The sequence below is a fragment of the Rattus norvegicus genome, chromosome 12, assembly GCF_036323735.1.
Source record: "Rattus norvegicus strain BN/NHsdMcwi chromosome 12, GRCr8, whole genome shotgun sequence".
Taxonomy (NCBI): Eukaryota; Metazoa; Chordata; class Mammalia; order Rodentia; family Muridae; genus Rattus; species Rattus norvegicus.
This window is the reverse complement of record NC_086030.1, coordinates 33,291,552-33,315,037: the sequence shown is the minus strand read 5'-3', so window position 1 is coordinate 33,315,037 and position 23,486 is coordinate 33,291,552. Positions and strand designations below refer to the sequence as shown.

The following is a 23,486-nucleotide window of genomic DNA, read 5'->3' as shown; positions in this document are numbered from 1 at the left end:
TATTTCTCCAGGCCTGTGAGGATCCCTCCCTGGTCCATTGCTGCTCCGGAGGGAGCCTGGGTGGGGTCTTTTCTGAGAAATGGATTACTCGGACTATGCAACAGAGGAAGGGCTCCGGGGTGCAGAACGCTTGGACTAACTGCATCCGGTCCCGTCCACAGCTAGGACCACAAAACCCCACGCATGAATCCCAGGCCGTGTCCATGCCTAGTACGCATGGCTGACGCAAGCCGGGCCTCGGGCACGCGCACCCTCATTCATTCACCCCATTCATTCTGCAGACAGCAGCCGCGCGCCCTCCGCAATCGCCCGTCCGCGAGATCTTCTGTGTCTGCGGACACAGGCCTTAGGGACGAAGGTCGGGCGGTGCCCCCTAAGCAACAACAAGCGACAGAGAAGCAGCGCCCGCCTTTCCCGCCCACGAGGCCCGGACTAGGCCGCCGCCCGCGTGACGCGCGGCCTCCCGCAGTGAGCGCATGCGCGCGGGAGCCCGCGCTCAGAGCCGGCTCACGCGGACCTCCTGTTCTGGCTGCGTGCGCGTTCCCGCTCGCTCGTCTCACGTGACCCGCCGCACCTCTCCCGCCCTTGGCGCTCAGACCGACCGCCGAGTCGGACGGCTCAAGCGGACGTGCGCGTGCGCGCGCGCCGCGTGGTTGGGCGCGGCGCCGTTGCTCCGCCCCTTCTAGGCTCCTCCCCCTCCGCGCGCCGGCGTCCGCTGCGTCTCCGGCATTTGAATCGCGCTTCCGCCATCTTTCCAGCTTCAGTCGGACAGGCGCGGAGACTCTTCTGGAAGGTAGCAGCGAGGCCGGGAGGGCCGGGCCGGGCGCGGGCGGCGACCGGAGGGTTTGGGTGTCCTTCGGGTGGGTGCTGGGCGGTGGCGGTGAGGAGAGCGGACGGGCAGCGCCCTGAGCTTCTCAGCTAGCTTCCCTTCCCCCACCGTCTCACGCCGCGTCCCCGCCTTCCCGCGCGCTCTTCCCGGCCGCGGCCTTTGTGGGGCGCACGTGCCGCAGCCGCTCTCTCCCGCAGGATCGCCGCGATGGCCGCCCAGGGAGAGCCGCAGGTCCAGTTCAAGGTGCGTGTACGGACGGACGGGCCTATTGGGCGAGAGGGAAGGTCGGGGGAGCGGCATGGCGGGAGGGAACCCGGGCGGCTCACGCTGCCGCCTTCTCTTTAGCTCGTCCTGGTGGGCGACGGCGGCACCGGGAAGACGACGTTCGTGAAGCGCCACTTGACGGGCGAGTTTGAGAAGAAGTATGTAGGTAGGTGCGGTAGGGGCTGCGCGGCCGTGGGCGTGGGGATGGCGCGGGTAGTGCATGGCTGACCCTGCCGCCTTGTCCCCGCAGCCACCCTGGGCGTGGAGGTGCACCCGCTCGTCTTCCATACCAACAGAGGACCCATCAAGTTCAACGTGTGGGACACAGCCGGCCAGGAGAAGTTCGGGGGCCTGCGCGATGGCTACTACATCCAAGGTGAGGGGGCTGCGGAAGTGGGCCTGGACGGCGGACATGTGCATGGGGTGTGAGCAGGAGATCCAGCCTTTACCGGGAGACTAAGGAGGGGAGAGAGATGAGAGAGGAATCTAGGGAGGCGACCTCGTTCCACTGAGTAGGAGATGGGTTTGATTTTTTTTTTTTTTTAAGTAAGAGTCGGCCGTTGTGTCGTTCGATCACATGCTGTGTCATCCTAGGCATTGGTTTGGGGAAAACCGTGGCTTTACAGCTTAGTAGGAGACTAAACTACTGGGAAGCTTGTGGGTCATTTTTGGTTTTCAAAACTTAAATTCAGGGATAACGGCAGTGGCCATGCGTGGATATTCCCATCACTAAAATAAAGTGAGCATTTGGCCCAGATACTAAACCTCCAGCCCTCCCCTGGAGCCAGGCCCTCCCTCTCTCTCTCACTTAAGACCTGCCTTGTCCTGTAAATTGTACTTTTACTTTTCTCCTTGAAAGTGATTCAAAAAGCATAAGGGGAAAAAGGCTCGTTGGCGGTTAAAATCGAATATCCTTGTGATCTTAGCTGATGAGGAAATGATTGGAAGTTCTTTGGCTTCTTAGCATGTAAAGACACAAGGGTGTTTATCCTCTGGGTTAACTTTTTAACCAAAGAAGTTGGACTGTACACGTGCTCTCTCTTTAACTGTGTCCTCACCATCCATCCCTGCAGGGTAGGTTCAAGGGACCTGAACTCATTTTCTTAGCCATTTAAGAATGTGTTTCTAGGTGGCAGAGTGTTTGTGGGACCTACTTAGTATAAAGGAGATAGATTCTCTAGAAGGGTGGTGTTTGAACTTTGATGAAAAGTGGTGGTAATTAGATAGGTGTGATGGGGAGGAGAGAGAAGGTAGTTGATAGAGTCTTGACTTTTGAAGTTTTCATTTAAAGAGGAATTGTGTTCAGTGCCATGTTTTACAGTCTTTACTTTTTAGTTTGGGGTGGATCTTTGAGTAGAGTGGGTTGATGGATGATCCATAGTCAGGCCCAAGATGATGACTGGATCCTGGAGTAGACTAAGACACATTCCAATGCCTCCATTGTTTTTCAGCCCAGTGTGCCATTATAATGTTTGACGTAACATCAAGAGTTACTTACAAGAACGTACCTAACTGGCATAGAGATCTGGTACGCGTGTGTGAAAACATCCCCATTGTATTGTGTGGCAACAAAGTGGATATTAAAGACAGGAAAGTGAAGGCAAAATCTATTGTCTTCCACCGAAAGAAGAATCTTCAGGTATTTCTTAATTTATTGACTCATTCCTAGAGAAGATTGTAAGGTACCCATATATGCTATTAGAATTTGATCAGTGTGTTTTAATGTGGGTTATAAAATGTCTTTGTTTATAGTGTCTTGGAATGGAGATTATTAATAGAGTTTTTAAGTATACATTCCTCTTTGTTTTAAAACAGTACTATGACATTTCTGCCAAAAGTAACTACAACTTTGAAAAGCCTTTCCTCTGGCTTGCCAGAAAGCTCATTGGAGATCCTAACTTGGAGTTCGTTGCCATGCCTGCTCTTGCCCCACCTGAGGTGGTCATGGACCCAGCTTTGGCAGCACAGTACGAGCATGATTTAGAGGTATTTGTTCTTTTACATTTTTCTTTTTTTTTTTTTTTTAAAGATTTATTTATTATATATAAGTACACTGTAGCTGTCTTCAGATTCACCAGAAGAGGGCATCAGATTTCTTTACAGATGGTTGTGAGCTACCATGTGGTTGCTGGGATTTGAACTCAGGACCTCTGGAAGAGCAGTCAGTGCTCTTAACCTCTGAGCCATCTCTCCAGCCCCCTTTTACTTTTTTCTTAAGAGTGTTTTGTTTTCCTGTGAGTCTGCACTTTGCCTAGCTTCTGCAGAAGTTGGCATTGGATCTGCCTAGCCATGTGGGGTACTAGAAGTCAAACCATCCCTGGTGGCCTGTCCTTGTACTAAGCCTGACTTGGTTGTGGTAGTTTTGATCTGGACTCTTTATTCTTTGTTTCTTGCTCCAGGTTGCTCAGACGACTGCGCTCCCGGATGAGGATGACGACCTGTGAGAAAATGAAGCTGGAGCCCTGCGTCAGAAGTCTAGTTTTATAGGCAACTGTCCTGTGATGTCAGCGGTGCAGCGCGTGTGCCACCTTATTTAGCTAAGCAGATCGTGTACTTCATTGGGATGCTGAAAGATGAATGGGCTTCGAGTGAATGTGGCAGTTAAACATACCGTCATTTTTTGGACTTGCATATTTAGCTGTTTGGAACAGAGTTGTTTCCTTCCTGAATTTCAAAGATAAGACTGCTGCAGTCGCATCACAATATTCAGTGGTGAAATCTTGTTTGTTACTGTCATTCCCATTCTTTTCGTTTAGAATCAGAATAAAGTTGTATTTCAAATAATCTAAACAAGTGAATCATCCCTTGTTTATAAGCATATTAAAACCGCTAACACGAGGGAGCTTGTGCCATAGTATGGTTTACAATGCTTTTGCTTCTTACCTGAAGTCTGTTCAGTTATGTTCTCCTTGTGCCTACCTTCATAAATATGGATTGTCATGTGATTCAGCTAGGATATCTGCCCTACCTGCATTTAGCCAGGTAGTTTAGTCTAAGGGAAGACCTTGTGTAAGACTGAAGATTTAAGTATGTACGTATCAGATGTTTAAGGATTATAGTTGACAATTTCTGTAACCTAGGCCTTCAGAAGTTAGAACTGCAGTTGGAAGCTTGAGGCTTTTCTGAGATGTGAGTACTCCATTCCATTTCCATGTCTAATGTTGGTTCTTTAAGATGTCCTTTGCTTTCGAATGGTGGCTCCTTCCTTGAGTGGTAGTCGCAGGAGGCAGAGGCAGGAGGGTCTCTTAAGTTGGCAGTCAACCTCGTCTCTACAGAGTCCTGTAGGTAGGCTGTTACCCTATAGTTTGTGCAGGAAAGGAAATGTTAGTGCTGCCCTGAAGAGTAGGGTGGGCTTCTCTGATGTGAAAGTGTGGGTTGAAACTTTATCTTGGGTGTGTGGTCCTGGCAGAACTGTGCTGTACTCAGATGTATTTATAGTAAGCCCTTCCATACGCTCTGCTGGCCAATCTACCAAAGTTCCTAAAAGGGTGGATACCTTTATATAGTTGGGGTTTTTCCCCCTCCAAAGAAGGTAGAGAGGAACACAATGGAGAAAGTGAGGAACCCGAAGCGTGCCCTAGCTTCAGCAGACTGATTTCAAGACTCAGTTTGATGTGTATGCTATGCTACAATCAGGTGAAGACCCTCTCTCTCCCCGGACTGGGATGAAACCTCATTTAGATGTCTTGAATTAATACAATGTGTGTAACGCTGGTACAGAATGTGGAACCTTCTAACTTTCTGACTTTTGTAACAGTTAAATGGAGCTGCGTACGTGTGTTTAACCAGAGAACAGAGATTTACATTATTTATTGGAAGAACTTAAATATATATATCCTTTCTGCTTTGCCTCAGTTTTCTGAGTCATCTCTAGTCTTTGCTGTAGGAGTAGTGGATGACATTTTTTTTAAGATTCTAGGTTTTGTCTGCCAAATAGAGTTCTCTCCAGTTTTTACAAGTAGGGGAAAGTTCTCGTTTAAAAAAGCATCCTTTTAAAAAGATGGCTCTTTACTAATCATTTATTACCCGGCATTTATAGCTGGTTGAAGCAAAATCTATGGAGAAGTTGGTGTCTGGTATTTGAGAAACAACTTTATTCTGTAGACTTGGGGTTTGTTTGTTTTGTTTTTTGTTTTTTTTTCTTAAAGGTTTATGTATGTGAGTACACCATAGTCGTAGTTGTTTTCAGACACCAGAAGAGGGCATCAGATTCCATTACAGATGGTTGTGAGCCACCATGTGGTTGCTGGGAATAGAACTCAGGACCCCTGGAAAGAGTAGTCAGTGCTTTTAGCTGAGCCATCTCTCTATCCTCTGGGTTTTTTGTTTGTTTTGTTTTTAATTACTTTACATCCTGGTCAAAGCTGCCTCCTCACAGTCCCATTCATACCCCCTTACCTTAGAGAAGGGGAAGCCCCCCAAGGGTACCAACCCTCCCTGGCACATTAAGTCACAGCAGGGACTAAGCACATCCTCCTACAGTGGCCTGACAAGATACCCCAGCTAGAGGGTCCAAAGGCAGGCAAGTGTTAATCCCCCCTCCAATTGTTAGGGGACCCACATGACCAAGCCGCACAATTGTTATTTATGTATAGGGGGCCTAGGTCTAGCCCACAAATGTTCTTTGGTAGCTCAGTCTGAGCCCTCATGGGCCTCTTGGGTTGACCCTTCAACTCTCAGCCCATGCCCCTACTTTTGCATAAGACTCCTCTAGCTCCCCTGATGTTTGGCTGTTGGTCTCTGCATCTGTTTCCATTGATGCTGGGTGAAGCCTATCTCAGGCTCCTGTCCGCAAGCATAGCACAGTATCATTAGCAGTGTCTGGGGTTGGCTCTCATGGGATGGGTCTCAAGTTGGGCCAGTCACTGGTTGACTGTTCCCTCAGTCTATGCTCCTCGTCTTTATCCCTGCACATCTTGTAGGCAGGGACACATTTTGGGTCAAAGGTTTTGTGGGTGGATTGGTGTCCTCTTCCCTCTGCTGGAAGTCCTGCCTTCCAGTGGCTGTTTGGGTTTTCTTTTTTTTTTTTGGTTCTTTTTTTTCCGGAGCTGGGGACCGAACCCAGGGCCTTGCGCTTCCTAGGCAAGCGCTCTACCACTGAGCTAAACCCCCAACCCCTGTTTGGGTTTTCTTAATCCAACAAGATGCGCTGTACCCTGTATCTGAAGCAGCCCACTCAAAACTGCTTTCTTTGGGACATACTAAGCCTAGTTTGAGTTGGGCTCGTGGATATGGACACAGTGTTGACTGTCAGCCGTGAGGAGTATAGTTGCTTACCCAGCTAAAAGCTGCAGTGTCAAATCCTCATTGCCCTGGAATCAATACTGTCTGTCAGTCAGGCTTGTCCCAGCACCTTTTAACTAACTCTTGAAGCTTGAGGTGGAGCTGGGCGACGTAGGCAGCCCAGCCCTGTAGATAATGGCTCTCATTCATAGCATGTAGGACCACATTGCAGAGCTCAGACTTCTCTGAGGTAATCTGCAACTGCTAGGAGCCCTCCTGCCCCTCTTCGTCCTGATGCCTTCCAGCTTAGCCTGTTTGTGCTAGTGGGTGCCCCATGGAGACCTGTCCCTGGATCTTCCACCTGCCTCAGTCCTTGTCCCTAAAACTGACCAGATTCACCAGCCCCTTCCCTGCTACAGAAAGCAGTAAAAGCTGACAGTATCCCTCAGAGGGAAGGAAGCTGAGTTACAAAGAAGACTCAGACCAACACCAGCCGCCTGGAAGACGCAGAAACCAGCCAAGCTGCCTAAAGGTTGAGTTAACCGAGGCACCTGGGAAGGACACTCAGCCTATCCTATCGATTCTTACAGGCTGGGCCGTCTGTCATCCATTGAGTGCTGTTGATGCAGTTGTCTGAGTCATTTCTGCTCTTGTAAGTAACCCCTCACTCAATATTCCTCCCAATAAAACTGATTATTCAAGTTGGTCTTGGGTGGTATCAGTAAAATCTGGTCTGATGTAGATTCTATCGCTGGGGTGAGTAGATTGTATGTTGTTATATCTTCCCTGGAAAAGTTTTGTCCCCCAACAGGCTGCACCAAGTAAAGTGGTCGAGGTAACCAGGCCCTGCTGGCAATCCTCCAGGCACAGTAAATGAACCCATAGACTGCTAGGGTGTTTTACAGCAGAATCCTAGAGTCAGCCTGGACCAGTAAGTCAGTAGCCAGTTTGTGAGTAACATTTGCTTTTTTTTTTTTTTCCATTCCTGACATAGCTGAGCCCTTCTCCCATGCTTTCTGACCAGTGAGGAATGATTTGCTGATATTTTGTTGTGACCTGGCAGAGGTTTACTATGCAAAAGACAAGGGACCAGCCAGTTGGCTCAGCCAACAAAAGTATATGCCACCAAACCTGGGTACCTGAGTTCAATTCTCTCTCTTTCTTTCTTTCTTTCTTTCTCTCTCTCTCTCTCTCTCTCTCTCTCTCTCTCTCTCTCTCTCTCTCTCTCTTTCTTTCTTTCTTTCTTTCTTTTTTTTCCGGAGCTGGGGACCGAACCCAGGGCCTTGCGCTTGCTAGGCAAGCGCTCTACCACTGAGCTAAATCCCCAACCCCATCAGGTGACAACTTGAGAGAAAACTCTCTCCTTCCACCATGTGTGTCCCCCGGAACAAACTCAGGTTGTGACTTGCGTGCCAACTGCCTTTCTCAGATGAGTCATTTCGATGGCCCATGCTTTTTTTCCCCCCTTGAGACAGTCTCACTGTGTACCCCAAGCTAGCCTCAAACTCACAGTCCTCCTGAGTCCTAAATGCTGGGACAAGTGGGTACCAGCACGCCCAGCTAAAAGTTTATGTGTGTAATGTCCCTATGTCGCCGCCAGCTTTCAGGGCCCAGTTTTGGGAAAGCTGAGTCAAACACCTTGGTCACATCACAGCTCCTGCTTGTGTCCTCAGACTTGCACAAGACAAGGTACGTACGGGCTCTAGAACCTACCCTCACACACTCACACATTGATTTAGAAATCTCTGGCTGGAGATACTGAAGTGGATTGTAGGCAGAGGTTTCAAGGGAAAAGAGGGTGGCTCAAATATGAGCAGGAAGTTAACTGTGTTTAGTTGCCACGGAAGCACATAGTTGGGCAGATGCAAATGGAGTTCCAAATGCAGAGGGGTTCACACAAGGAGCTGTCTGGCTGCTTTGGTTGACTAGGACGGAGAATACCGGACCTTCCTAAAATGACTTGATCGTTCCTCCAAGCAGCCTTGTTACCAAGTCCTGGTAGTTTTGATTCCCTGTGGTTATAGTACTGGGTCAACTTTGCCAGAACCTAAAGTCATTACTTGATTGCTTAGTAACTTGGTCTCCAACATGACTTGTGTGCATGGGGCCCCTAAACCCTCTGCCACTGGTATGTCTCCTAGTTCCCCCACTGAAAGCTCTAATGTCGTCCCTTAATGATGGATGTGCTCAGAGCAGCCCTTACCCGGGAGGGAGGGATATGGTCTTAGGCCTGGGCACACCGCTGATACTCCAAGCACAGTTGGGGGTCCGATGGGGTACAGAGGTAGGGAATGACTAATGTTTTATATAATTTCGTGAGCATTTTTTTTATATGTTTTCTCCTCCTTTCTGGTACAGAGGCATCCAGAGTGTCTTGCACACTGAGCATGTGCTTTGCCATCAGCTGCACCCAGGCCACTCGGTTAGCCTTTTCCACTAGCAGGGGGACTCTCTGGCTAGAACTTGGGAACATCACCATGTCTTAAAAGACATTGTCAAATGGTCCTTTTGGAAACTGGACTTGTTTCATAACAATGACACTCTAATACGCTAATGTTGAGTAAGGTGACCGGCGCCAGGAAACCAGCACCCAAAAGGAAAGCGAGGGCTTCCTTGGTGACATTGCCCAGGTTGTTGGCAAAAGCGTGTGACGCTGGGAGACCTCCGTCTTTTCTGTCTCCCTGGTACGCCATTGCACATGTGTGCTAATGCTCAGTCTGTGTTAGTGTCCTGCAGCTTGCTGCTTGCTACAGAACCAGTCACCCTGAAACATCACACCGACACTCTCCCTATTCTGGAGGCCTGGAAGTTGAGATCCAAGGAAAAACTCTGAGGTTCTGGTGGCTCTCCACAATCCTTGATGACTGTCTTAGTTACTGTCCTCTTGCTGTGAAGAGACAACATGACTAAGGCACGTCTTATAAAAGAAAGTACTCAATTGGCGGGGAGGAGACTTGCTTATAGTCTCAGATGGTCAGTCCGATATCATCATGGTGGGAAGCAGACAGACATGGCACTGTGGCTATAGCTAAGAGCTTTATGTCCTGATCCACAGGTAGGAGGCAAAGGAAGAGACACTGAACCTGGTGTGAGCTTTTCAAATCTCAAAGTCCACCCCAGTGACACACCTCCTCCAAGACCACACCTACTTTAACAAGGCTACACTTTCTATTATTATTATTATTATTATTATTATTATTATTATTATTTAGTGTATATGAGTACACTGTAGCTGTCTTCAGACACACCAGAAGAGGGCATCAGATCCCATTACAGATGGTTGTGAGCCACCATGTGGTTGCTGGGAATTGAACTCAGGACCTCTAGAAGAGGAGTCAGTGCTCTTAACCACTGAGCCAAATCTCCAGCCCAAGGCTACACTTTCTAATCCTTACAAATAGTTCATTAACTGGGGACTAAGCATGCAAATATTGGAACCTAAGGGGGGCCGTTTTCATTCAAACCACCACAATGACCCCAGGCTTGGAGATGCCCCTTCCTCATAAGGTCTCTTCCCTCTGTGCATGTCCGTCCCTGTCTTTCTTCTATTAAAGGACAGGTGTCACACTGACTGCCTCAATATGACCTCAACAGATCGTCCCCATTTCTAAATAAGTCGTATACTCTGAGATTAAATGGGTTAGGACCAAGCATGCCTTGTGGGAATTTGGGTCAGCTCACAGCAATTTTCTGCCAGTAACCAGAAGGTTCTTTATGCCTTACGTCTGGGTCAGGGTCCCTTTTGGATAGAAACACACACCGGTAGAGGTGAATGGACACTAGGACACTTGTTGAACTTCCTGAGATGGTGTCAGAATCTTTCCAAGGACATACACTCGTGTCCCCTAACCCTTGGGTGCGTCTGTTTTTTATTCATTTGTTTTTAAAATTTATTTTACCCGTGTGTGTTTGTAGGCATGCATGAATTCAACACCCACAGAAGCCAGAAGAGGGTATTGGATCCCCTGGAGCTGGAGTTACATGTGTATAAGCCACCATGTATGTACTGGGAACCCGACTTGGGTCTTCTGCAATGGCAGCAAGCGTTGTGTAAGTGCTGAGCCACCTCTCCAGGCTCTGTTTTTTAAAAAATTGAATCAGGTAATTAAGCTTTCAGAAATTGTCTTCAGAGGCCACTTGCTAACCTGGGGCAGGTTTGAGATGGGAGATCATTTTAAAGTCACACATCTTTGCTCTTTACCCTTTGTCCACATTTAGGCCAAAGAATGTTCTACTCCTGTTAACACTCTTCACATGGAGGGACGGCTCAGTGGTTAAAAGCATTTGCTGCATTTGCAGAGAACCTGGGTTTCATTCCCAGCCCTCCAATGATGGCCTACAACCTGTAACGCATCTGTAACTCCAGCCCCAATGGCCTGGTGCCCTCTTCTGGCCTCTGTAGGTGCTGCACTCATGTGGCGCGCACACACACACACACACACACAGAGTCACACATACACATAAGTAAAATAAAAATTAAAGAGACCCTCGACATGCTTTCTGAAGTAGTGTGAGCCCAGAACACTGACAACATCAAATGTTAAAGAGGATTCAAGAAACAAAAACTCTTGTTCATCATGAGGAATAAAATTGAGTAGCCTCTCATTAATCATCTTACTGTATGATTTAGTAGTCATGATCTTTTATACTTACCCCAATGAATCGGAATGACTTCTAAAATATTGTCTTTGTGGATATTTAAAGGAGCTTTTACATGACTGTCCAAGTGCAGAAGCAACTGAACTGTCCTTCAGTACATGAACGGATTGGCTGTGGTATGCCTAGGAAATAGAATATTACTAAGCAAAGAAAAGAAAAAGCAGCTTATGGGTAAGAACATTGGCTGTGCAAACATGATGACATGAGTTCAAATCCCCACCACCCACAGAAAAAGCTGGGCGTGGCTGCACATATTGTAAGCTCCATGCTGGAGTCACTGAGTCAGAGGCAGGAGGGTTTCTGGGGCTCACAGGTCTCCAGTGGAAAAATGATGAACTCCGGGTTTCTTTGGGTCTGTCTCTAGAGCAAGGCAGAGAGCGATCCAGCAGGAAACTAGATGTCCTCCTCTGGCCTCTGAGTGTTTGCAGGGGCATATGCACAGCACACACACACACACACACACACGCACGCACGCGCAAGCTTGCAGGCATGCATGCACGGGTACACAAACACACACACACACTCACACACACACTTGCAAACACACACACACACACACACACACACTCACAAGCTCGCGCACGCACACACAAAGCAAAAACCACTTAATCAAGCCATGAAAAGCTGGAAGGGGTCACAAGACGTCACTAAGCAAAAGTAACCAATGTGAAGAATCTGTGAGTCCAACTCTGCCACATCCTACCCATAACGATGTTCTGAAAAGGCAGACTTGCAGAGATAGCATAAATGTAAGACACTGCCTGGGAGGTCCTCACCAGGTGGAGCAGGTGGAGCGCAGAGGAGCCCAGAAGCTGCAGTGGTGGACACACCCCCTCACACCACAGAACACACAGGGTTAGGATGACCTCTAATGTTACCAATGGACACTGGAGGGCATTCATGGAGGGTCATCCAATGTAAGAAATGAGCCGTGAGAAAGGGGTGCTGTGGATGTACATGTTGGGGGAAGCCGGGGCACACAGGAGCGTGACCCCAAGACTGCTCTAAGAATAAAGTCTGTTTCAGATAATAAATAAGTTTTAAATGCATTTAAAACCTATCACAGAGACAACTGTCGACGGGAAAAGCTGAGTGTCTTTTGTTGGACAATTTGTTAGTAAAATTGACTTGCAAAATTTGTCCTTTAAAGCTTCTTTGGGTCATCTCAGAAGCAATTACCGGAGCTGATAGCCCGCACAGTTAAACCATCTGAGTCCTGATGAGGCAGCCAAAAGCCTTAGATTTTCTACCCAGAGCTGAGACCATGTAAGATAGATTTGGGGAATCGGGGTCTCACTACATCCTGGCTTGGCACTGAACCCAAGATCCTCCTGCCTCAGCCTCCCTTGTGTGGGGATTATCAGCATGTGCCACCACACCCAGCAGGGAGTTTATCTTTTTATACATTTGACAACCTTGGAATGTCTGCCAGTAATTTGGGCACTTTGAAAACACCATTGAGTGTATTGGAGTGATGGCTTAATGGTTAAGAGCACTGATTGCTCTTCCAGAGGTCCTGGGTTCAATTCCTGACACCTACATGGCAGCTCATAGCTGTCTATAATTCCAAGAAATCTAACACCTGTATACAGAAATAAGTGAAAATAATTTTTTAAAAGATTTATTTTATTTATTTTATGTACAGCATTCTGCCTGCATATGTGACTGCAGGCCAGAAGAGGGCACCAGATCTCATTACAGATAGTTGTGAGCCACCATGTGGTTGCTGGGAATTGAACTCATGACCTCTGGAAGAGCAGTCAGTGCTCTTAACCGCTGAGCCATCTCTCCAGCCCAATATTTTTTTTTTTTAAAGAAGAACCAAAAATATCAGGTAGTAGTGGCACAGGTCTTTAACCCCAGTACTTGGGAGGCAGAGGCAGGCGGATCTCTGAGTTTGAGGCTAGTCTATAGAGTGAGTTTCTGAACAGCCCAGCCAGGGATATACAAAGAAACCCTGTTTCCAGAAAAGAAAACAAAAAAAGAAAAGGAAAGGAAGAGAGAGAGAGAGAGAGAGAGAGAGAGAGAGAGAGAGAGAGAAGGAAGGAAGGAAGAGAAAGATAGGTGTTCATGACTTTTTTCTGAGTTTAGAAGAAGCTCTATGTACAGCAGAGGACTGTCGGGGGAGATGTGCTTGGCAGATTAGTTGAGAGGAGAGGATGTATGTCTGAGCCATTAAGAGAGCGCTGAACTGTTGGTTTGCTCACTTAGAAGCAGAGAAACCTGGTTGGGGAGATGGTTTAGTTGGCAAAGCGCTTGCCACACCAGCATGAGGGCCCGAGTTTAATCCCCAGAACCCATGTATAACAGCCAGGTACAGCATACACATTTGTAATCCTGGGTGTGGGGAGGTGGATATCAGAGGATCTCTGAGGCTCAGCGGCCAGCCTGCCAGAATAATTGGTAGGCTCCAAGCCAAGGAGAGACCTTTTCTTAAAACACAATGTATGTGTGGGTCTGGGGATATGGTTCAGTTAGCTAAGAGTGCTTGTTAGCCTGCATAGGGCCCTTGGTTTGATCCCCAGTGCTATGTAAACCATGTGTGCAAGTGCATATTTGTAATCCTAGTGCTCGGGGGAAAGGCAGGAGGATTAGTTCAAAAGCAGCCTGAACTACATGAGATGTAACAATAATATAATAAGATACAATAATATATAACATATATACTATTATAATATATTTAATAAATGTAAAAATAATTTTTAAAAAGATTTATTTCATGTACTTGGGTACACTGTCACTGCCTTCAGACACACTAGAAGAGGGCATTGGATCCCCAATCCAGATGGTTGTGAGCCACCATGTGGTTGCTGGGAATTGAACTCAGGACCTCTGGAAGAGCAGTGAGTGCCCTAACCACTGACCTCTCCAGTCCCATAAAAAATAAATTAAATAAGAATAATTGAGGATGATGATGAGGAGGATGGTAGCAGTGGTGATGATGATGATGATAGGACTTGCAAGACGTGTCAACATCTAAGAGCACGTCCTGTGCTTCCAAAGGACTGCAACTCTCATCCCAATCCCCCATGTCAGGTTCTCTCAACTGCCTGTAACTCCAGCTCAGGGACTCTGACCCCCCTCTTCTGGCCTGCAAAGGCACTGCACTCGCACAGACACAAACATAAATGAAAATGAAAATAAGTCTTTAGGGCTGGAGGGATGGCTCAGTGGTTAAGAGCACCAAATGCTCTTCCAGCGGTCCTGACTTCAGTTCATGGTGGCTCACAACCATCTGTAATGGGATCTGATGCCCTTTCCTGGTGTGTCTGAAGGCAGTGTACTTACATACACAAAATAAATAAATGAATAAATCTAAAATAAAATAAATAAATCTTTAAAAACATAGTGGGCCCCAAAAGATAGCTCAGAAGACGATAGCTCAGAGATTGATGATTTGAGTAGGAGCTCTGGGATCCACGCGATGGGAAGAGAGAACTGAATCTGGTTAGTCCTCCTCTACACACTGGACACCGTCCCCTCCATAAATTAATAATACTAATTAGTAAATAAGTAATAAATGAATGCAGTTAAAACAAATAAGGTTGACAGCTCCTGAAGACTGATGCCTGAGGCTGTCTTCTAGCCTACACACACACACACACACACACACACACACACACCCCACATACACACACACCCAGACACACACACACACATACATACACACACACACACACCCAGACACACAGAGACACACACAGATACACCCAGACACACCACACACACATACATACATATACACACACACCCACACACACACACACACATACATACACACACACACCACATACACACACACACCACATACACACACACACCACATACACACACACACCACATACATACCACACAGACACACACCCAGACACACAGACACACACACATACACCCAGACACACCACACACACATACATACATATACACACACACCCAGACACACAGACACACACACATACACCCAGACACACCACACACACATACCCCATACATACCACACACACCACACACACACACACCACATACAGCATACACACAGACACATACACACAGATACACACACCACACACATATACCACATACACACTACACACACATATCACATACACATCACACACACCACACACATACCACATATACACCACACACATCACACACACACATACCACACACACACAGACCACATACACACCGCACACACACACGCACACACCCCACACACACACCACACACACGACACACACACACACACATACATACCACACACACACAGACCACATACACACCGCACACACACACGCACACACCCCACACACACACCACATACACACCACACACACCACACACACACACATACCACACACACCACATACACACCACATACACACCACACACACCACACACACACACACCACATACACACCACACACACCACACACACCACATACACACCACACACACACACACACACACACACACACACATACACCACACACACAGACACACACAGAGTGCAAAGATGCTCATAGTATATTCGTGACAAACACCTGAGGACTAGCTGCCTGTCACACACACTTGGGTCAGTAACATTCACTGCATGTTTTTAGATGTGAGCCAATATAAGATTGCACGTGGTAAACTAGAGGCAAACTGCCAATCCCAGATCTTGTCCCTCCACCTGAAGGCAGCTCCGTGAGTCACCACTCCCTGCCTCCCTCCTCCGATCGATCACCTCTTGGCTCTGCTTCTGGGACCCTCCTGTTCTGGATGTCACCATAGAAGCACCCAAGGGGTGTCCTTGAATCTGCTGCCTTCCCCCAGTCACATTCCCAAGGCTCGCTCTTGTTATTTTTCCTGTATTTTTATGGCTGAATACTATTCCGTCGTGTGGAAAATACTATTCCGTCGTGTGGATGGATGATGCTTTATTGTTTGTCTGTTTCTCACCTGGTGGACATTTTGGACTTGGCCAACCTTTTTGGCTCTGTGAACTGGTGGATTTGTAAACTTTCATATTTGTTTGTTTGTTTTAAAAAAGTTTAAAATTTTTTGAGATATTTGGATAGGATGTCAGGAGGTGGAGGTGGTGGTGCACATCTTTAATCCCAGCTTTTGGGAGGCAGAGGCAGGATATCTGTGAGTTCAAAGCCAGCCTGGTCTACAGTGAGTTCCAGGACAGCCAGGGCTATACAGAGAAACTCTGTTTCAAAAAAACAAGACAAAATGATATTTGGCTAGGGATGGGATGGTTGTTTCTTATGGAAATTCCATACCTAACTATTATCTTACTTTATCAAAAATTGTATTTGTGTGTGTTTATGTGTCTGTGTGAGTGTATAGGTCTGTGTGAGTGTGTGTGTCTGTCTCTGTGTGTCTGTGTGTATCTGTGTCTGTGTGAGTATGTGTGTTTGTGTGTCTGTGTGAGTGTATGTGTCTGTGTGTGTGTATATATCTGTGTGTCTGTGTGTCTATGTGTATCTGTGTGTGTGTGTGTGTGTGTGTGTGTGTGTGTGTGTGTCTGTGTGTCTGTGAATGCATGCATGTGAAGGTGAGAGGCCAAATTTCAGGAGTCAATTCCCACCTTCCACCATGTGGGTCTGGGGATCAAACTGAGGTTGTCAGTCTTGGCAGCAAGCTCCTCAACGTGCTGACCCATATTGTTGGCCCTCTCCTTTTCTCATTTACTATTATTAATGGTTTATTTGTGTTTATCTTATGGGCATGAATGCTTTCTCTTCACATATGTCTATGCACCATGTGTGTCTGGTGTCAGAGAAGATCAGAAGAAGCTGTTTGATTTCCTAGAACCAGAATTAGCAATAGTTGTTGGGAACTGAGCCTAGGTTTTCTGGAAGAGCAACGAGTGCTCATACCTGCTCAGCTGTCTTTCCAGCCCCGTGAAGAAAGCATTCATTTGCCTCATGCTCTCAGGGTACAGTCCATCATGAGGTGGCTGATCACACGGCATCCATAGTCAGGAAGCAGAGAGACACAGATGCTGGTGCTCTGCTCACTGTCTCCTGTGTATTCAGTCCAGGACCCCAGCCCATCGTGTGCACAGTGCTGTCCACGCCATGACAGGTCTTCCTTCTTCAGTGAAACCTCTTTGCCTCCCTCATAGACTTACCCAGAGCTGTGCCTCAATTCCCATCAAGGGGCCGATAGAGGTGAACCATCACAGTGAGTAGAAGCGATATTCATTTGAAGTCCAGGTAACTTTTTGCCTTTTATGGTCTAAGCCTTCCCAGTGGGCTTTTCTCTTTCTGGTTGTTCTAGAGGACTTTGGATTTTATACAGCCTGTCTGTGATTCATTTTGGATTAAACTTACACAGGGTCAAGTGCAATAGTCTTTTTCCCCCCCAGGTAGATAGCCCAGCAATCGATTTGTTGAGAATAATTTCTAATATGCAGTGTATTACCTTGACACCTTGTCAAAAAACCGTTGACAAATATGTGCGGGTCGCTGTTGGATTTATCTGTTCTGGGCCTGATGCTCTCCCGGAGACCTGACACTGACACCCCAGTGTCTCCAATTTATGTGACTTACTCCTTGGTGTCAGAGAAGCTAAACATTCAAGTTTCTCTGTTGTGAATTGGCTGATCCTTTTGACCACCTTTACTTAACCTTAGCGAGCTCCAAACACATTGTCACTGCATGCTGGGACTTCAGCATATAGACATGGCGGGGGGCTCTGGACATTCAATCTTCCACAGCTTGTGGCCCTGTGCTCATGAGGTGCCAGCACCTCTGTCTCATCCACCTCTCCCGACAACAATGTGAGATATTGCTCAGTGGCTTTTCTGATGTTGGCCAGGAAGTAGAATGAGATTCTAAGCGATCCCCACATTTAACTCCCCTTGCACAGACACACAGGGTCAGAGGACTGACTGAATTGCACCAGCCAAGCCTGAAATTCAGGCAGCAGAACAAAATAGCCTGGAGCAAAACAAGAAAGGACAAGGGGGACCTTAGAGCTCATATGCTTAGAAGCAATGCAGAACAACCTGGTCTTAACAAACTAAAGGAAATATTTGCTACATAGGTTTTTTTTTTTTTTTGTTTGTTTGTTTTTTTTTTGTTTTTTGGTTTTCAATGGACACTTGACTAATGAGTCTCAAGGTTTGCACTTTTCTGTGTGATAGATTTTTTTCAATGTCTACTTCCCTTAAAATGTGAACATTGCAGGGGCTGGGGATTTAGCTCAGTGGTAGAGCGCTTACCTAGGAAGCGCAAGGCCCTGGGTTTGGTCCCCAGCTCCGAAAAAAAGAACCAAAAAAAAAAAAAAAATGTGAACATTGCAGTAAGAAATGTATTTATTCCCACATCCTTCTTTCTGGCAGCTTTCATGGTCATAGATGATTGATAGACAGATCTAACACTTCAATCCCTACGGCACAGTGGTAATTTCCTGATTCTATGGTTCTCCAACTTGTCAACTGTGACTCTTCTAAAGAATAGCTTTCTTCGTTAACCACTCGGGAACCCTGACACAAACCTATACAGGTCCGGCATAGTTAATACCCGTCTCTTCTTCACCGTCAGCTTGACCAGGTTGGGAGTCACCTAGGAGACACCTCCGAGTGTGCCTGGGAGGGTGTCTCCAGAGAGGTTTACCCGAGGAGGGAAGATCACCTAGGTTGTAGTTGCTGTCAACTCACAGATTGGATTGAATGAAAAGGAGGCATTGAACCGAGCACCAGCCTCCATCACTGCTTCCTGACTGTGGATACAATGTGGCCAGACGCCTCACGTGTCCACCACCATGCCTTCCCCACCATGATGGACTATAGACTCAGACCATGACCAAAATAAACCCTGCCTTCCTCCTTAAGTTGCCTTTGTGATGTATTTTGTCACCACAGCGAGAAGTCACTAATATGTCAACTTTGAAAAGAATCACTTGGTATTCAGTTTCCAGGATGACCAGTGGGCATTTCCCACTGCGGTATCATTAGAGACGCATAGGTTCTTACATGCCGGTTGTGTTCTAACATAGCAAAACCATTGTTTTCTTCTTCCAGGCTAAATGCTCTATCCTGGACCACAGGGGACCCACCAAATTGGTTCCTTGGCCATTTTGCCCTGTTTCTTTTCCCCTTTAATATATTTTTTTGCTGCTGGGCATGGCGGATCATCATCTTCATCTCTGGCCGCGGACCTTGTTAGAGACTTCTGCAGTTGGTGTCAGCTTAGACGGGGGAGGAAGCCTGTGGTGCCAGGGCTGATTGTTCCAGGCCGTCGTTGCTACCAGCCTGCTTGATTGACAGAGATAAACAGCAGCTATTCTTTCCCAAAAGGGAGAATGAATCCTGAATTGCCAACTAAAAATTAAGAAAGTGCAGGTTCTACTTAATGTTTTTGAGGTTATATTTACGTGTTTTACAACTTTTTACATTCAGTTGTTGCCTTGTGTGCAGAGGAGTGGAGCTCAACCTTCCTAACGCTGCCACCCTTTAATACAGTTCCTCATGTTGTGGTGACCCTCGGCCATAAAATTATTATTCTTTGCTACATCATACGTGCAACTTTGCTACTGTTCTGGATTGCAATGTAAATATCTGTGCTTTCCAGTGGTCATAGGTGTCATAGATCATAGGTCATTCCACTCCCCCCACAAACACACACACATACACACATATACAAACACACATACACACAAACACACACATACACACACATACAGACACACACATGCATACACACAGGCACACAAACATACACACATACACACACATACAAACACACATACACACAAACACACACATACACACACACATATACAAACACACATACACACAAACACACACATACAGACACACACACATGTGTACACACACAGGCACACACACACATATACAAACACACAAACACACACATACAGACACACACACATGTGTACACACACAGGCACACACACACATATACAAACACACATACACACACACAAACACACACATACACACATGTGTACACACACAGGCACACACACATATACAAACACACATACACACACATACACACAAACACACACATACAGACACACACATGTGTACACACACAGGCACACACACATATACAAACACATATACACACAAATACACAAACACACATACACACAAATACACACACAAACACACATATACACACACAAACACACATACACACACATATACACACAGGCACACAAACATACACACATGTATATAAACACACACTTACATGCACAAATACACAAACACATACATACACACATAAACACACACACACATACACACACACAACTTTAAACATTTCCCACAAAACTTAGACTTTCTAGAAGACTGTGAAGCTATGAATATCCCCCCATCCTCCCCGTCTTTGCCCTCCCTTCTCACTCCATCCCCCATTCCGTGACTGGAACGGTTCCCTGGGCAGCTTTACTTCAGCTTCTGAGATGTGATGGCCACTGCTCATGTTCACCGGGCCAAGCTTTTAGCAGTCACTGGCGCCAGAGTCTGGAATCTGCCCGAAGTTGTACATCGTACCTTCAGACTGTGCTGCCGCTGACAGACAGAGCAGGCTCCGCCCCACGTGTGCTTGTGCCCGTGAGAGGGCCGGTGTATTTGTTGGTGTACTTTCTTGGGTGGGGGGGGCTGTTTTATTGTGTTCTATTATCTACCACCCTTTCAACCTTTCTCTGCCCCAATCCCTTCCAACCCCCCAACACTAGGTGGGAGAGAAAGATTAGAGGGGAAAGGGGGTATAGATCTCTTTAGATTACTTCCTGCTGATTAGGGCCACTGGGCTCCTTGGGTCAAGTCGAATTTCTGTTGTTAGGAGATCTCCAACCAGCAATCGAGCAAAGCAGCAAAGCAGCAATCGAGCAATAGCAAACGCAGCAGCAGGGGGAGCAGCAGCAGCAGCAGGGGGAGCAGCAGCAGCAGCAGGGGGAGCAGCAGCAGCAGCAGGGGGAGCAGCAGCAGGGGGAGCAGCAGCAGCAGGGGGAGCAGCAGCAGCAGGGGGAGCAGCAGCAGCAGGGAGAGCAGCAGCAGCAGGGGGAGCAGCAGCAGCAGCAGGGGAAGCAGCAGCAGCAGAAGGAGCAGCAGCAGCAGCAGGGGGAGCAGCAGCAGGGGGAGCAGCAGCCTCCACAGGCTCTCTTGGGGATCTCGAATTTATACCTTCTCCAGAGTCCCCAGAATTCCAAACATAAATTATCTGCAGCTGGCAAAATTCAAGCCTCTCCTTTTTCAATCACAGCCACTGTAGATGGTCTGAAGCAGATCGGACAATCCCATATCCTACACTTGGGATTAAGATAAAAACATATTCACACAACAGAACTGGATTTTTAAAGAAACCGAAATTCTCACTACGCCTGTGGGTGTGAGCCTGTGTGTGAATGTGCATGTGTGTTTGCCAAGGGCTCTCAGAATGGCTTACAAGGTCCTTCCATAATATGGAAACTCAACCTCCTACTTCATGTGGAACACTCCAGGACTTTTACGTTTCTTACTGTTTTCAAAAATATTTGTTTTGGGCTGGAGAGATGGCTCAGTGGTTAAGAGCACTGACTGCTCTTCCAGAGGTCATGAGTTCAATTCCCAGCAACCACATGGTGGCTCACAACCATCTGTCATGGGATCCGATGCCCTCTTCCAATGTGTCTGAAGACAGCAACAGTGTACTCATAAACATGAAATAAATGAATAAATTTAAAAAGATATTTATTTTGTGCGCATGTATATGCACCTGAATGTATGTCTACCATATGTATACAATACCCGCCGAGTCTAGAAAACTCTATTAGGGCCTCCTAGGACCAGAGTTACAGATATCAAGTGCTACATGGGCACTGGGAGCAGAACCTAGATCCTCTGGAAGAACAGCCAGTGCCAGTACTTTCTTTTAAAAAAAGACAAGATCATACTATGTAACCCTGGCTGGCCTGAATACAGTCGGTGTAAGAATGTTCATACTATGTAGGCCAGGCTGGCCCACCTCTTAAATGAGACTACCAGGTTAGCAAGTGTTCCCAACCACTGGGCCATTTCCCTTTCCTTTCACAGATTTCTGCAGTGCCACTGGGGGGCCTTGGTCTTAACCTCATTCAAGGGCCACAGGGGAGGGAAGATGTCCTCCCAGAGCGTGCATTTTAATTTTGCGCCGTGCACACTGTCTCTCCACCAGCTGAGGGCAGACTCAGTAGGAGGTTGCAACGGCAATCCTAGCCCTGCTGGATTGTGTGACATGCAGATCCCCCCACCCCCGCCCCTCATCCTTTTAACAGGAAATCAGCCAATATTTGGCAATATTCAAGGCTAACGAAGTTCTGGGGCGAGAAGCTCTTCAGCGAGTTATAGGAATGAAATGCCTTGTTATATGAGGATAATGGGGATTAGGAATAGTCACTCCAATCTATTGAAACAAGGGCTGGCATTTCAGAGAGATGTGACAAGCTTTCTATTGGATGCCGTGACGCCGCTAACTGAAACGCTGTGCAGATTCCTGGAACCAGCCCAAACAGGAACCGTATGAATCCGGGAGGCTCGCGCCTTGTTCAGAAGAACTCCAGCTTATTCTTCAACACACACTTGATTTTCACAGCACAATCATCAAAAGAGATTGGAGTAGAAATATTTGCAAGCCTCATCAGTCTACCCGAGGGCCTTCCTCTGTCTGAAGTGCTCAAATTAGTCTGTTCATCAAGTAGGAGGGATGGTTCCCATCTCCAATTGCCGCCGGCTGGTCTAGTTCTGGGGAGCTCGGATTCTTGATGGTTCTGTGGGTCTGGGATAGTTCTCTGGGGATAGCTTACTACCCCAGTTATCAAACATTGCCGCCTTTTCTGAGTTTTACAATGTCCCTGCTCTTTACAGCTCCATTAGGGAGGCCAGGAGGACTTAGCCCCGAGATGCCCAACCATGGTTTGGGAGGGACAGACATAAGGAACAAAGGGGACTTGGAGGAATGTCACCAATCTTCTCACTGACTCTTATGACTTTTGGCTCCTGTTGTAGCTCCAATAAGGAACATTTACACACACACACACACACACACCCCAACCCCATGCTGCTGGTGATTGAAGCCAGGGCCTTGGCCTTGCTTGGGAATAAGCACATCACCACTGAGCTACACTCTCAGCTCTTGGCTCTTGTGTTGGGTTCTTGGTCTGGGGATATAGAACGAACAGTTCTAGCACACATGTCTAGCCTATGAGATCCTGGGTTTGTACCCACAGAATCATGGGGACAAAAAAGAATGGATGAAAAGAAAAAAGAGGGGGAACTGGGTGCACTCCGGGAGGCAGAGGCAGTGGATACTGTGAGTTCGAGGCCAGCCCGGTCTACAGAGAGAGGACACCTAGAGCTACACAGTGAAACCTTGTCTTAAAAGAAGAAAGAAACACACACACACACACACACACACACACACACACACACACACAGAGGGGTGGGGGGGAGATTAGAGCACATGGTCACGTGCCTCTGAGCCAGGACGCTCTGGGTCATCAACTGTCCCCTTGACTCTCT

The 23,486-nt window shown here is 47.1% G+C and overlaps 1 protein-coding gene across 2 annotated transcripts; it reads left to right on the top strand.

Annotated features, from left to right (window-relative positions):
• Window positions 1–698: 698 nt before the first annotated feature.
• Ran (RAN, member RAS oncogene family) lies at window positions 699–3,883 on the top strand. Of its 2 annotated transcripts, none has more exons than XM_006249285.4 (7): window positions 699–793; window positions 1,027–1,072; window positions 1,175–1,259; window positions 1,344–1,469; window positions 2,545–2,732; window positions 2,909–3,079; window positions 3,493–3,883. In XM_006249285.4, the coding sequence occupies exons 2-7, from the start codon at window positions 1,037–1,039 to the stop codon at window positions 3,535–3,537; spliced, it is 651 nt and encodes a 216-aa protein (XP_006249347.1). In that variant the 5' UTR covers window positions 699–793; window positions 1,027–1,036; the 3' UTR covers window positions 3,538–3,883. The 2 variants fall into 2 exon arrangements, with proteins under 2 accessions (XP_006249347.1, NP_445891.1); NM_053439.2 differs by having other exon boundaries at window positions 748–793; window positions 1,011–1,072.
• Window positions 3,884–23,486: the final 19,603 nt, after the last annotated feature.